This window comes from Dichotomopilus funicola (genome assembly GCF_033296635.1).
Source record: "Dichotomopilus funicola strain CBS 141.50 unplaced genomic scaffold C8A04scaffold_102, whole genome shotgun sequence".
NCBI classification, from domain to species: Eukaryota; Fungi; Ascomycota; class Sordariomycetes; order Sordariales; family Chaetomiaceae; genus Dichotomopilus; species Dichotomopilus funicola.
The window spans coordinates 26,149-40,773 of NW_026944123.1; the positions used below are offsets into that span (position 1 = coordinate 26,149).

A 14,625-nucleotide genomic window follows, 5' to 3' on the forward strand; every position below is an offset into this window, starting at 1 on the left:
AGGAGAAGAAGGCTCAGGATGGGGGACCGGATATGATGCAGAGTGTTATATATTATGGTAATTCTCAAAGTAGGAAGGAATCTTGTGAAAATCTACAAACGTGTGTCGTCAATTCCGGAGAAACCGTTGACCAGAAAACCATGCCCCACTTGATTGGCAAATAGGATGCAGCCAATTAATCTCAACATTCCAAAAAGGGCAAGTGCTGAAGGAATCAAGATTAACTAATCAAGTACGGAGGTACACATGTCCCACCTACGCTTTTTTTACCATTCAATCCACCCGCTGTTTCCACTCGCATTTGCGGTGCAAGTCGAACTAGAATCTGATTATCTGTTAGCAGTATATAGCAACGACCTCGGTAATCTTTACGCTTTCCGGGAGTTTAGCTCCAACAATGCAACGCCCCTCTCGTCTTCCCGGCTTCCATTACTCCATCCGAATCTAGAGGATGACATAATCCCGGCCCCACCAATCACAACCCCCCACCCAATAACCCTAAACCCAAAAACCCATTTTTAGCCCATCCCCTCGCAACGTGCCACGCTTCCATTCCTGCCCTGCCTGCAACCAGCCTGCACCAGCCTGCACCTGCGTCCCGACGGAGTCCAGCACCGCCCGTGACAGGCACCTCGCTAATGGAATCCGAAACCTGTGCGGTCGACAGAGGAGGCGACACGTTGTTTGTTTGTCTCGCCTTGTTCCTGAGTTTACGAGTGTTTGGGACGGTCGGGTAATCGGGTTTAGGCGAGTGAGACTGTGAGACGGCTGTGGAGGAGATTTGAGAGATGATTTGGGTTTTTGGGGTTTTCTGCAGGTGGTGGAATGGTGCCAGCGGGGTGGCTTAAGGCAGGGCGATGCGGCTGGGTTTCTTTCCAATGGCTGGGTTGGTAAGTTGGTGGTTGTGGGCAGAGGGATATTAGATGTTGCGTGCCCCTGACTTGGGGTTCCTGAGCTGGGAGTTTGGAACTGCAACGTTCGGCATGTTTTGGTTTTTGCCGCTGATTCTTTCGTTTTTGACATTGCTGCCTTTGCCTGTGTTGTCTGCTTTATTGACGACCTCATCACTAATATCTAACTTTAATATTCAACCCTTAATACTAACCAACACACCTCTCAAAATGGCTCTCCCCAACTTCTCCACTCTCCTCACCCACCTCACGACCGCCACAACTACCGCCTACCCCAAGCATGATGTCTCTCCATATTCTACAGTGAAAGTCCTCTTGTTAACCTGGGACACATCCGTCGCCGAACCGGCCCGTGATCGCGAGGCCCGCGACCTTGAGGCCCTTTTCCGCGGGGTGTACTGCTATGAGACGGAATACTGGACGATTCCGGCGCGCCGGGCGGCGGTTGAGGTGTCGCGAAAGGTAGCGGGGGTGCTGGATGGGTGTGGGAAGGGTGATTTGGTGGTGGTGTACTATGGGGGGTGGGCAAAAGGGGGTGTTTGGGCTGCGAGGTAGGCACATTATCTATCCGTCTGAGGCTGGGTTAAGGATAACGACAGGGTAACTAACAAGAACATATCAGCCCAAACCGAGACGCACCCACCGTGTCATCCTCCATCCTACACTCCTTCCTCGCCGAAACAGACTGCGACGTCCTCCTCCTGCAAGACTGTCCCACTCTCGAATCCAACCCTAACCCTGACACGCCCTCGACCAGCACCGGCGGTATCATCGAGTGCCTTTCTGCCGGCTCACTCGACGCCCCCACTCCGCAAACCAGCTTCACAGCCTCCCTTGCCCAATCCCTCGCACACGCCGCATACACGGCCGACTGGCTTACCGGCGTGGAGCTGCACCGCCAGGTGTTTGTCCGGTTGCAGCAGGCTAACCCTAACCCTCACTCATCCACGCTCTCCCTGGCGAATGATGCGTACTCGCTCGTACAGCTCGATCATGCCGGACAGCCGTTAGAAGAGGCGAGGCAGGGTAGCTCGGTCCCGGTATACAAAGTTCTAGGGGAAAGGGCGAGAACAGTGGTGTTGATGCCGCTATCCCAGGGGCCAACAGACACCCCTCGGATCCAACTCACCCCCCCGTCTCCTCAACCCCCCACCACTTCAACAACCTCTGAAACTGGCCCCGACGTCCTCGCCACCTGCCGTCTAGTTGACACCCACGTAGACGTACACGCCTGGCGAGCCTGGCTAAACAGCCCAGTCTCACACGGCGAGAAGACCCAGGAAAACCGGAAACGAATCCAGGTTTCCGCCCTCTTCCCGTCCCCGCACGGCGGTGCAGTGCTCTTGCTACGATTGCCGTTAGCTGTGTGGGATATGCTCGGTCCGCAGCACACTCCGGTCGGAGCGCTGTCGTTTGTGGGGTATGTTACGGGGGAAGATCATATCTCGGTTTGGAGGCGGGCCTTAGGGGGTGAAGTTGAATCTGAGTCTGAGTCTGAATCGGAACTGGACAGTGAGCTCGCGTCTGATACGGAAGCGGGTTCTGAAAAGGGGGCCAGAAACGCTACACGGACCGGGGGAAAGTCGACCCTCTGGCCGAAGTCGTTCTCGAGCCCGGCACACGCTCGCGAGACGGTGCCGTACTGCTTGGCGCTTGCTGAGATGCAGGGTGACACGGAGACCGAGACTAAAGCGGCGCGGGTTATGAGGGCATTTGCTCAGGATAGAAATCCGGCGGTGCGGTATGTCTGGGATGAGATGGAGGCTTTTTGTGGAGATGTGGGGTTTGAGGATCTCCAAGGGGACGAGGTCGTTGCTATTGTGGGCGGAGACGTTGTGGGTGAGGGTGGCTTGAAGTTTCTCACTCGCAGGGGGTTGTATGACACGTTGGAGGTGTGTGTGTTATTTCATTATCCTTCTTATTTCTCACGGGTCGTACTGACAACACAGCCGACTGCACCACTCATCGACATCGAAACAAAGGACACACCAACCAACAGGCGTGTGTAAGTGCTAATCCCCCCCCCAGTCACTCATACCGCTCTCCGAAAAAAACCGTTAACAGCTCAGATACATTCCGCATCTCGACGCACCGAGCAGCCTCATCCTCGCAGCCACAGCCACCGAGTCCCAGGTTAATCCCCTGCAGGACACCATCTACAAGCACCTCACCCGTCAGGCCAGCATTGCTGTTGACCTCGACGTATGTCCTTCTTTTCCCCTTATCAACAATCCCAATTCCTACTCGCAACCACTAACATGAATACAACAGCCCACGCAAACCTTCCACCTCTCCCTGCATCTTCCCTTCCCCACACTCCGCTCGGCATCCTCCCCCGACCCCCGCGGCCTGCGATCTTCCGTCCCGGTTCCTTTTCCAGCAACCGGCCACAGCGAAGTTCAGACCCAAAAGCACCTCCATGAAGCACACCTCGCCCACAGCCTGATCGGACATACCAACCGTGCCTGGACGGCTTACTCATTCCTCGACACCTACTACGATGACGTCTCTCCTAATTCTACTGGTTCCGATTCCACCGACAAGGGCAATACGGCCGCTAACCAAAGTAGACATGCCGTTGCGGCATATCAGGCTACACAAGGCGGGGTGGAGCGGGATCCGGTCACTTTTGGGCGGAGCTTGGTTGGTGATCAGAGCGAGGATGCGAGGGACTACTTTTTGAAGGTGTTGCAGGCCGGTGTGGAGGAGGTTAAGGGGGAGTGGATGAATGCTGGGAGGGGGGTGTTAAGGGGGTTGAAAATCGTGAGTATCCCCTTTTATTTGGGCTCAGTCTCCGTTCCTTCCAACGGAAGTTACTAACTATTACAGCAGGCACGCAAAAGAGGTCTCAATCACAGTCCCGAGACCCTCCAAGTCCTCGAGCACCTCATCCACTGCCTAGCCGACACCCTCTCAGCCTGGGCGGCCTTCAAGGAGCATGACTTGGGGTATTTCGACCTAGACAACGAGGTACACCAGGCCAGAATCAGGGCTGTAGATGGGCACATGCGGGAGTTGGCTGCGCTACGAGCGGAATTGGAGAACCAAAGCCGGTTGCTGAGGGTGAGTTTCCTTCCCCCATTTCTTTCGCTCTACCTATGCCCTGACTCATACTCGTGCTAACAACCCAGACCACCACACCCCCCACTTCACCCTCAACCCCCTCACCCTCCCCAGCCCCCACATCTCTCACGACCCCCCTCACAGTCACCCTCCTCACCCTCCTCCCAATCCTCCTCACCCTCACCCTCCTAGCTTCCCTTCTCCCTTCGCCCCCCACTCTTAGCTTCCACACCCCTTCCCCCTTCACAATGCAAACCACCCCCCACTCGGGAACCGCCCACTCGGGAACCGCCCACTCGGGAAACACCCACCCTGGAAACGCCCACGTAATTCTGTCCTGGACTACAATCATACACTACCTGCTTGTCTCATCAGTCATGACATGTCTGATAGCGGCCGTATGTATGATCACCTCCAACTGGTCAGCTGTCGCAAACTCCGTATGGGCTCGCGTGGGTGGAGGTTGCCATCGTGGGAGGGGTAGATTCCTCGCCGGAAGGATGTCTGGTGTCCCCGGGTTTGGGAAAGCTGTCGCAGGGCTGGCTGGTGTAGGTGGTTTCTCGAGATGGGAGAAGGTTAGGGGTGGGTTTGTGTCAGGGTTAGGGTTGAAGTCTGGATGGTGGGCTGGGAAGAAGGAGAAATGGGGAAATGGGGAGGCTGGGAAGGGGTATGAAGTGGTGAGGGATGAGACGGAGGAGGAGAGGGCTGAAGGGGGACGGGGGTTGCCGTTTTAGGGAGGGGGATGATGGGATTGAGTGAGATGATGGATGTGGATGGTTACATTCTTTTGAGGTTTCTTTTGTTGATAACTACATAGCCTTGAGCTACATTAGTGTCTTGCGCCTGGATACACTTCAATCTTAATCATTCGTGCTCCCCCCTCCGCAATTCAGGAAGCAATCGGTTATACAAGACACGCTTGATGGAAAGCCAACCACTTGATAAAGCAACTGCCTTAGGGCTCCCGAGTCCTACGAAATTATTAACGGCATCTCGGTAAATAACTAACTACCGAAGACGAGTGTTAATTGTTGGAAGCTATGCGTGGCCATATTGCAGAGATCGTGGGGCATGCGATAGTGGACACATCGTGCTCCAGATTCGTATTCGTCAACTCCGCAGTACGGTGCCCAACATGAGTTGAAGCTTTTGGCAATGTGATATCTTGGATGCTAAATATGGAAATCCGACAACGAGACTCCTGGATCAAATTGCCCAGTTGATAAGCAAGGTCGCCAGCACCCTGCTAGAACAAGTAAATCTCCCTGCGTGTAAATGTCCCTGAACTCCAGTGACCAACTAAATAAGAAACCCTACACTCCCATCACACCGACTCCCCTCGACTACGCCATTGTCTCTCCCCCAGTTCCCTCCAAGGCACCCCGTCCCGCCCGTTGACCTCATCCACCGTTCCTTCTAACTTGACCCCCGGCAGTCGAATTCCCCGTGGCACATGAAAATAGTCCTCCGGGTCCCACTCCTGTTTCACCACCTGCAATTTCGCATAATTCCCCCCATAAAACGCCTGCTGATATCCCTCCTCCTGACCGTCCCCAGCCAAGGTTACCAGAGCCGCCTTCTGCTGGATTGATATCGAGCGCATCGTGGCAGAGAGGCCATCCAAAAAGGTACCGATCTTGGCACTTAGGAACTTGTCGTGCCATCGCAACGAGACCTGCACAAAAAAGACCCCGCTTCGCCATGGGAACGCCGTATTGTCGGCCGAGAGCCTGCTGATGGCGCCGCCGCCGCCGTGGAGCCAGGAGAGTTCCAGGGTGGCCGCATCATCGATAAACTGCTCTTGGAAGGCTTGCAGTGCTTCGTCGGCGTATTCCACGCCGATTGCGGTACCCTTCTCGAAGTGGTGGAACACAAAGGAGGCATACGCGAGGTAGGACTGATGGCCGGGCTGGAAGGGGGCGGCGGTCTCGCGGTGCAGCTCGGCGAGGGTTTCGTGCAGGAAGAGGGTGGTGGGCTCGGAGATGGTGTGTGTTTTCAGTTTGCCCGCGAGGTCCGGCACGACGGGTTGGACGACGCGGTCGACAAACGAGTCAAAGTCAGACTTAGCCCCGGCGTGAGTTGCGACAAACCGCACGGTCGGGGTTGACGGGCCCGGCGTAGAAACCGTCCAGTGGGTATCCACCGTCGTCTGATCAGCCCACGGAATAGCATACCACCTCTGGTCTACTGCCTCGTTCAACTTTTCATCTGCCCGACCCGCCCACCGTCCCGCCACCACCCGCTCCGGCACCTTCACCATCCTCAGCCTCACTCCCACCACCACCACCAAGCCCCCCAAACCACCCCCCCTCAATGCCCAAAACAACCTCCCCTCCTTCGTATCCTTCCCATCCTTCTCACTCACCGTTACCAACTCCCCAGCAGCTGTGACCACTGTCCACTGCACCACACTATCACAGCCCATGCCTGCAAACCGACTCCAAACCCCCAGTCCGCCCCCCAGCAAAAACCCTACGACCCCTTCACTCCCATCCCCGCGCGGCCCGTTCGGAACCCACCCCTCACAGCACCCATCTACCAAAGCGCGGTTGATATCCCCCCATGTAGCACCACCACCGCAACTGACACTCTCCACCTCGTTGGTGTTGTCCTTCCGGTTCAACTTCACATCCCGCAGCCGGGACAGGTCCAGCAACAGACCACGGTCGGTGGTGCCATACCCAGAAAAGGAAGAGCCGGTGGAGCGGACGGTGATGCGTAACTCGTGAGTACGCGCGAGGCGGATGAGCGGGGGGATTTGAGAGGCGTGGGTAGGGAGGAGGTGAAGGTACGGAGTTGCGTGGCGATGGAGGAGGTTGGTGCTTAGAGGTGAGGGCAGCGGGAGTGCGTGGGACTGCCCGGGAAGCTGGGATGGCGTGACGAGAGCGGTGAGCTCGGCGAGGAGGGCTTCCGTGGCGAGTCGGCGCTCCGCGGCGATGCGGGAGTCTTTGCTGGGATGGGTGCCCATTGTCGGTGTTGGGTTTGGTGTTGGGGTTGGGGTGCTGGGGACGGGAGACTGTGAAGTCACAAAAGAATAGGAGGGGAGAGAGGGAATGTAGAGGGTGATTTGGGACACGATTGTCTGTATCTGGGCCGAGGTGAGATTGGCCAGCTGGGAGAGTATCTTGAGAATGAGGCGAAGAGCTTTTTTGGCGAGTTTGTTGCTGAGTCCTGTGCCAGGCTGGGGCCTAAATTTGAGCGCCAGGCTGGGCATGTTGGCGTGGTGAGAAAGCGGTCCCATGGCGGAGAGTGGTGGATTGATATCTTGTAAATAGTTACCGTGGAAGTAAGGCTGTGAATCTGATTCGTCCACGATTCGTGTGACTTGTCAAGGCCATTTGGGCTGGTGCTGCCCAATGCATCGGGTACGTTGCCCACTGTTTCAGAATCATGGCGGAGAGATGTTGTGAATGGCAAAGAGCGGAAGATTGCTCAGCTAGTGGGGAATAAATCCTGGAATCAATGTGCAGATAAAAGTCCGATCCTGTATTGGGTTTTTTCGTTGCTGCTTGAGGTGAGGAAGGCGCGCTTCGGGGCCTCCAAAGTTCTCAGACAAGCGATTGGAGGCCACAATTGGCCTGCATAATCTCGCATAATGGTCATGCATATCTAGCGGCGTTGTGGCTAAGGAAATGGGGTATCACGAGTGTTCCTGCTGTTTTGGGCGTGGTGGCTGGTAAACGTTCCTCCTTTTTGGGTTTTTGGTCGTTCTTTCTCTTTTTACTGTAAGTAGGTAATTGCCTAATCAAGCTTCGACTCATCAACCACATCCCACAGAGCCCTCAGCGTAGGTACTCAAGCCGTCAAGCTCGGACTCCACTTCCTGACCTCAATGCTGGAAAGGTGTCGCATATGAAGAACACTAGAAGCAAAAGCAGGTTGGCAGTATGCGATAATTATAGAGCCAAGACACTTAATGGGTTTCATCTTGCTCACCGTTTCGCGGTACCCAGCTAAATGTGATCTCTCCTTACAATTTCCTGTTGAAGTATAAAGCGTAACCATGATCTGGGCAGAACCAAAGAACCACGAACTTTGACAAAAGTACCTAAAAAGCAGCATTTACACCGAACAAGATCCATCGTGACATATATCAGAAGCTTTTTGGCGGGCCTACTCACTATACACAGTGTAGCAACACGGGCATGTTGCGTAATTATCCAAAGCTACTTCTGTCTCCTGATACCAAAATATCTCCAACACCCTGCCTCACACACCTCCTAAGGCAACGCCAAAAACACATCCCTCAACCTCTCGAAATTCGGCGCCCCCAACCCCGTAACCGGATCCCACCCCTCAACCGCCCTAAACCCCTCGGTCCCACACCCCGGATTCGTCCCCTCGACCACATCCTGAAACGCCTCCGGATGTTCATACAACACGGGATTCACAAACCCCACACTCCCCTTCCCCACTTTCAACCGTTCCGCATTCACCAGCGCAATCATGGCCGCAAACGTCGGCGCCGAAGCGGACGTCCCCGAGAACGCCATCCACTCGCCATTCACCGCCGTAGCGTAGTTTTCCGAGTTGAGGGCGATGTCTGGGTAGCCGCGGACGAGTTGGGTGTTGTTGTAGCGGGAGGAATTGTAGCTCGGTTCGTGGGAGGCGAAGTAGGACGCGATGGCCGAGGCTTGGTAGGAGGGGAGCGGGAAGATGTTGGAGAAGCCGCCGCCAGAACCGAAGGAGGTGGATGCGACTTCGGGGATCTTGCCGGGGACGGAGGACGGGGGGAGTGCAGTGCCGCCTACGGAGGTTATGTAGGGGCATGTGCCGGGGAACACTGTTTTGTTAGTATGCATACAGTGATGGATGAAACAAGAAAAAAAAGAAAGTAAACAAATTTCCAAAAGCGGAAAGTTGTAAACAGCTCCCAAGTCAGGAAGTCAGGGTAAAAGGACAAGGAAAAGAAAGAATAAGACCTACTAGGATTAAACCGCCCATAATCCGCCCCCACGGGCGTATACGACCCATCCTCTTCCACACACTGACTCCTCAACCCCGCGACCCCCGAATCCCCCGACGAAAACACCACCGTTACCCCCATCAGCCCCAACTTCAAATACTCATTACACTCCCTCTCCCTATACCTCGCCGGCCTTGCATCCTCGTTACTCCCATACGACACCGAAATCACTTTTGTCGCCTCAAACGTCCCGCACATCGGCTTGCCGGTGTAGATGCTGGGATCATTAGACGGGTTGTCATGCGGGTAGATCGCATCCCAGTCTTTATCATCGCCCCCGTCGGTAGTGCAGTACGCCGCGTCGATGGCATCGAGGAAGTTATTGTTCGTCGCCGGGTTCCACACCACCGAGTCACCGACTTGATACAGCGTGATGTTAGCCGTGGGCAGGGCCAGGGCCATGGCGTAGGAGAGATCGAGGTTGGATTCGCCGCGGGTGTTGACGGTGGTGTCGGAGGAGAGATAGCCGCCGTCGATGGCGGCGAGGGTGGGGGCTGTGCCGTTGGGGAGGTGGCTGGTGTAGGTGCTGAAGAAGAGGTCGAGGTCCGGTTGGGCGTAGCTTTGGGGGGCGAATTCGACTATGCCGAGGGTGTTGTCCAGCCCGGAAAAAGCCTTAGGCTCGGGGATATCGTATCTGGTTTTCAATGTTAGTGTGCTTCCTCTGTCAATCCGAATCTCAGGGAAACAAACTTACAAAGCCCGTAGACAAGCCGGCGTAATCAACTCACTACAATCCCCCAATCCATCCTTCTTCCCCGGCTTCTTCCCCAACGCCCGGAACCCCTTCCCCTTCTCCCCCTCGGTCTCTCTCTTCACCACCCCCTTTGCACTCTCTTCCCTCTCACCACCCTCGGCCTCCAAAGCCGTATCAAACCCCACACCCGGCAAAACCATCTCCACAATCCCCTCCAACCCCTCAGGCACCCAATACCGCTCACATCTCACCACCCTCTTCCCATCCCCCTTCCGTTCCCAAAGCCCATACTCTGCTCCCAAGACTTTCTCTGCTTCTGCGGCGGTGATATCCACGGTTACCCATCCCCCTTTTCTACCCTTCTTTATGTTTTCGCGGGAAACCCCTTCACTGACTAGCCATTCTTTCACTGAGGTGAAAGCCTCATCAGAAGGGGCAAAGTACTCCGCAACCTGCTGTGCAGTCCAATGCTGGCCATACGTAGGTGACGATGGGTCTGATAGAGCGTGGAGCAAAGTAGGAGCGGAGTGGAGGTTGGGTTGGGTCAAAGCGAGGTGGAGGGTTAGGGGGGTGTTAGGCGGGAGGGGGTTAACCAGAGACCAAGAGGGGGATGCATGAGATTGCTCATGAGGAGGTTTGTTGGTTGGGTGGGATGAGATAGAGAGGGGGAGGGAGAGGAAGGAAAGCAGGGCGGTTAACTTGGTGGTTAGCATTGTGGTGGTTTGGGGCGATTGCCCGGTTAATGATGGGGTTTGGCGATGGGAGTGAGAAATCGGGTTGTTGATGGGTGAGAAAGGGATATTTAATGTATCATTGCCGTGAGATTAGTGAACGTTTTTGCTGTGGATTTAGTTTTCATCTAAGGTGTCAGCCTTCCCAATTTGGTAGCTCCCGTTGCTACGCTGGGTGGGCATGAATCAGCACCAGACAGGGGTCAACACGAGGTTCTTTGGAGCTAATTCCAAGGCACGGAGCACGATACGAGGGAAGCCTAGATCGTGCAATTGTTAGTTTTTGATAATTAGTGCTGATAGTGCTGCAGATGAAGGGGGCTTGGACCGTAGATAGAAGAAAAAATGAAATCGAAAACGAATAGCAACTGATGAACATAACCTAAAGTTATTCTAACCTAGCTGACAATATGGACTAAACTTTACCAAGCTAACCTTTAGAACTCGCGGCGCTTGCATTTACTATGTATTGCCAACGCGAAACCCCGTACTGAACCACCAAAGTCCAGAATCTCAATACCCTCATATACCACACCATATACCCACTCCACAGAAACATAGACCCTATGCCTCCGGCAAGTACACCGACACCTGCAGCCCCCCCGGATACGGCGCCTCGGTCGTCTTGAACCCATTCGCCGGATCCCGCAGATAGGCCAGATACTCCCCATACAAACCCCGCGCCATCGTGGTGTTATCCGCAATGACCAGCGCGCCGGGCCTCAGCCGCGGTTGAATGAGTTTCAGTGTCGGCAGCGCCATCGGGGTCCATACTGGGTGTGTTAGTGAAGTAACCAAGGTGCAGAGAAAGAGTGTATGTGAGCGTGGAAGAAGGAGAAAAAGAAAGAAACCTACTATCCAACAGCAAAAAATCAACAACCTCCGGCATATCCTCCCTAGCCAACGTTTCCAACAAATCCCCCTCCCTCAACTCAATCACCTCCTCCACCTCCCTCCCCGCCTCCTTCCAATGCTCCCTCGCCCGTGCAGCCTTACTCGGTTCCTTCTCCGTCGCAATCACCTTTCCTTTAACCCCATCCTCCCCACGCAGCTTCGCATTCTGCCCAACAGCCAGCGCCAAATAAACAGTCGACACCCCAAAACTCGTCCCCGCCTCCACGATCGTTGTCGCACCCGCCGCCCTCGCCAGGAGGTAGACTAATTCACATTTCTCAGGCTCGAGGGCGACGAACTTGTCACGCATGTGGTCATCGCTGGCTGCGGACCAGGTCGTGCCGAAGAGGAAGTGGAGGAGGTTGCGCTTGAGGTAGAAGAGGGATTGGGAGAGGGAGGATTCTTGCGCTGCGGAGGCGGCGTGCAGGCGGGTGAGGAGGGTTTTGATGTGGGTTGGGGCTTGGATGGACATTTTGGGCGCTTCTCGGATGGGTGTATGAGTGGTGAGTGGGTGGTTGGTTGTTTGGTGGTTATGGGAATGGAGATGGAGTGGGATAGTTGAGGATATATATACGATATACGGCATACGGTATGTGCTGGCGTTGAGTCATGGGATTTACCTAATGCCTTCGCTTGTGTTTGGACATAGACTCCGGGCTAACAAAAACCCGCTTGAAGCTTCCCCTCTTTGATATGCTGGACTTAACCACAATGTAACAACGTACCACGATGCACACCGGCAACCGACCTGCAGTCGTCAACAAAAGGGCGGGCGAGGTGGTCTTGGCGTCGATCTTCGTAACTCCGGTTGCAGCCGAAAGTCTCGGAGGGTGGTTCGGTCGAGTGACTCAACGAGAAAACAAAGTTTGTTGATCGATGCAACAGGGTGTTGATTTGAAGGGTTAGGGTTGGAAAGTGAGGAAGAGTTTATACGAATGAAGAGCGGAATTGTGGATGAGTGGTCAGAAATGCGTGGTATTGATTCGGAATCAGGAAAAGAAGCACAGCTTTTAATAAATAGCGGGCGAATGAATATGTATCTGTCGGCGCTGTCTGGTAATGTCAGATCGGTCTTTGTATTTTAATCCGAGGAAAATAACCGAGTTTGCCCATGCCCCTTAATATCCGTTCGAACCTCCGTTTGTTGAACCGTTCGATGGATCCAACCGCTTCGATACAAATTGTAGGTTTTCCATCCGTCCTCTAGCATCATATTTGCAACGGACCGCCTCAATAACCCAGAGCACCCACACCTCAATCTACCTCCCACAGCGCTACTCACCTCCCCTACATCGGCATATCCTCCTGCCCCGGAAGCCGGTCAAGCCCTACAACCCGTTAGCACCAACTCCCTCAACCCACCCACACACTCAAAACAAGAGAAACGAAAAAAAGATAGAGAAAACCTACATCCATCAACATCCTCGACCACCGTCTGCGGAATCGTGCACGTCACCGACTCCTCAACCGTCTGGGTTGCTAAGACTCCCTCACAGACGTTCCCAAAGCACCGGGCGTCCATGGCCCGCTGGAGGGAGTCATCTTTCCATCCGAAGACGTAGTCCCCGTGTTGGGTGTAGCCGTCTCTGTTAATTAGTGTGCATTAGTATGTATCATTCCTTGCGTGTCGGTATGCCGATGTATGTTGGTATTGGGAGTGTTCCGTTGGTGATTGGGCGAGATGTAGTGTGAGGTCCTATGATGGGGAAATGAGGATATCGAAGATGGGAGAGACAAAACATACTTATCGTTGGTACTCCACACAAACGGCTGTGACCCATCCTCAGGCCACAGCGCCTCATCATTAAATGGCGTCGTCTACCCCCGTCAGCATCATTATCACCTCCCAACCCCCACCAAGACAAAGACCAAAAAAGAACTCACATCCCAAATAGTCTCCAACATAACCTGCGGAATCTTGACCGGATGACTATCCGGACAAACCCCCCCATCCGGCGTCTTATCATAATTCCCTTCCACCGGATACGCCACATGGTCCCGATGCCCAGGCACATCCAGATGAACCCCATCCCAACACGTCGGAAACGTAATCACCGACCTGATCCCCCCCACACAAAACCCCGTCGGAAACGTCTTCGTATCCGGCTCCGCGCAGTTCAAATTCCCCAAATCCCCGTCCTCCGGCATGCATCTGTGACACACCTTTGGATCCTGCCCGGGGTTGGTGGGCGAGGCCGTCGCGTCGCCGACTAACATGCGAAACCCGGGCTTGAACGCCGCTACGCGTGTGGTGTTATCGTGCGGCGGGATATAATACACCGTGACCCCCCCGTTACCCTCCAGTCCCAAATTCGGTTTCTGCGCGACCCGCGTAAACGTCCCATTCCGCCAATCGCGAAAATACATCACCGCCGTCCAGTAATTCGACAAGTCCTCTGTAAACGTACAGCTTGTACAGGTTGAAGAACCCGGGAGGTCGTGGGTCGCAGGGTCCATGGTGGCGTTGAAGGAGTTGCCGCCGACGATTTGGTGCAGGTGGGGGGAGGGGATTTGGCCCGGGGAACCGAGGGGGTCGAGACGGTCGAGGACGAGTTGGGAGCATTGGAAGCGGAGCATGGGGGGGATTGGGGTCGGGATGGGGACGCCGCGGGGTGTGAGGGCCATGGCCTGGGAGAGGGTGGTGAGGGTAGTGAGGGTGCCGAGAGTGAGGGTTAATTGGAGTATCATGATGGGTGTTTGTAGTGTGAAATGTGATGAAGGGATGGTTGGGGAAGAGAGGGCTTAGGGAGTGAAGGTTCTTAGAAGTTGGGGAATAACTGGGTTGGGATTCGAGTGTATTAGTAGTGCACCGAGGTGGGACGTACCCGGATACTATATGCCGGCCCTCGGGTTGATAATATATTGCCGGCATATGGATAAACGTCCTTTGTACCACCACTGCCCGCATGTTTCGAGGAATGATTGCTGGAGAACCGAGAAACCATGAATGCAAGTCAGCGCCATGGCGGGTCACCTTTCTGGGAGGCGATGGAGAGGGTGCCATTCACACCTTGTTATGGGTCCCGGTCAACTTTCTGGTCGTGGAATCGTTGGCGATCTCGGATGGAAGGGGAAGGTTGTTGTCTCGGTTATTAATTAATGGAGGCGAAAAACGCCGAATCTATCGACACACTATTTATTGTCCAGCATCGAAAAGCCCGGAACACCGCAAAGCTTTTTTTTGATCCATCGTTGTGTTGTTGACGAACCAATTTTTTGGGTACTGCAATGGGCCTTGTAATTAGTGGTTTAGGTCGATCTTAAAATTAGTTATTCTTAATTGCAGTCTTTCAACGATCGAGAATCTTTGTTACAATCGACGATTCGTACATTGTTGCAGAACATAGATGTTGGGCCTTACAACTG

The 14,625-nt window shown here is 54.4% G+C and overlaps 5 protein-coding genes across 5 annotated transcripts; 1 reads left to right on the top strand and 4 right to left on the bottom strand.

Moving 5' to 3' along the window:
* Positions 1 to 1,121: 1,121 nt before the first annotated feature.
* Positions 1,122 to 4,708, top strand: C8A04DRAFT_32864 (uncharacterized protein; the record flags this gene model as incomplete). Its single annotated transcript, XM_062782240.1, has 7 exons — positions 1,122 to 1,462; positions 1,534 to 2,803; positions 2,861 to 2,916; positions 2,981 to 3,113; positions 3,183 to 3,674; positions 3,741 to 3,974; positions 4,043 to 4,708. The coding sequence occupies 7 exons, from the start codon at positions 1,122 to 1,124 to the stop codon at positions 4,706 to 4,708; spliced, it is 3,192 nt and encodes a 1,063-aa protein (XP_062633009.1).
* Positions 4,709 to 5,298: 590 nt separating this feature from the next.
* Positions 5,299 to 6,942, bottom strand: C8A04DRAFT_15673 (uncharacterized protein; the record flags this gene model as incomplete). Its single annotated transcript, XM_062778576.1, has 1 exon — positions 5,299 to 6,942. The coding sequence occupies one exon, from the start codon at positions 6,940 to 6,942 to the stop codon at positions 5,299 to 5,301; it is 1,644 nt and encodes a 547-aa protein (XP_062633010.1).
* Positions 6,943 to 8,194: 1,252 nt separating this feature from the next.
* C8A04DRAFT_15683 (peptidase S8/S53 domain-containing protein) lies at positions 8,195 to 10,347 on the bottom strand (the record flags this gene model as incomplete). Its single annotated transcript, XM_062778580.1, has 3 exons — positions 8,195 to 8,757; positions 8,901 to 9,574; positions 9,635 to 10,347. The coding sequence occupies 3 exons, from the start codon at positions 10,345 to 10,347 to the stop codon at positions 8,195 to 8,197; spliced, it is 1,950 nt and encodes a 649-aa protein (XP_062633011.1).
* Positions 10,348 to 10,929: 582 nt separating this feature from the next.
* C8A04DRAFT_40558 (S-adenosyl-L-methionine-dependent methyltransferase) lies at positions 10,930 to 11,731 on the bottom strand (the record flags this gene model as incomplete). The annotated part of the gene is made up of 2 exons (XM_062784990.1): positions 10,930 to 11,138; positions 11,221 to 11,731. The coding sequence occupies 2 exons, from the start codon at positions 11,729 to 11,731 to the stop codon at positions 10,930 to 10,932; spliced, it is 720 nt and encodes a 239-aa protein (XP_062633012.1).
* Positions 11,732 to 12,546: 815 nt separating this feature from the next.
* Positions 12,547 to 13,947, bottom strand: C8A04DRAFT_32868 (uncharacterized protein; the record flags this gene model as incomplete). The annotated part of the gene is made up of 4 exons (XM_062782241.1): positions 12,547 to 12,587; positions 12,670 to 12,845; positions 13,004 to 13,077; positions 13,144 to 13,947. The coding sequence occupies 4 exons, from the start codon at positions 13,945 to 13,947 to the stop codon at positions 12,547 to 12,549; spliced, it is 1,095 nt and encodes a 364-aa protein (XP_062633013.1).
* Positions 13,948 to 14,625: the final 678 nt, after the last annotated feature.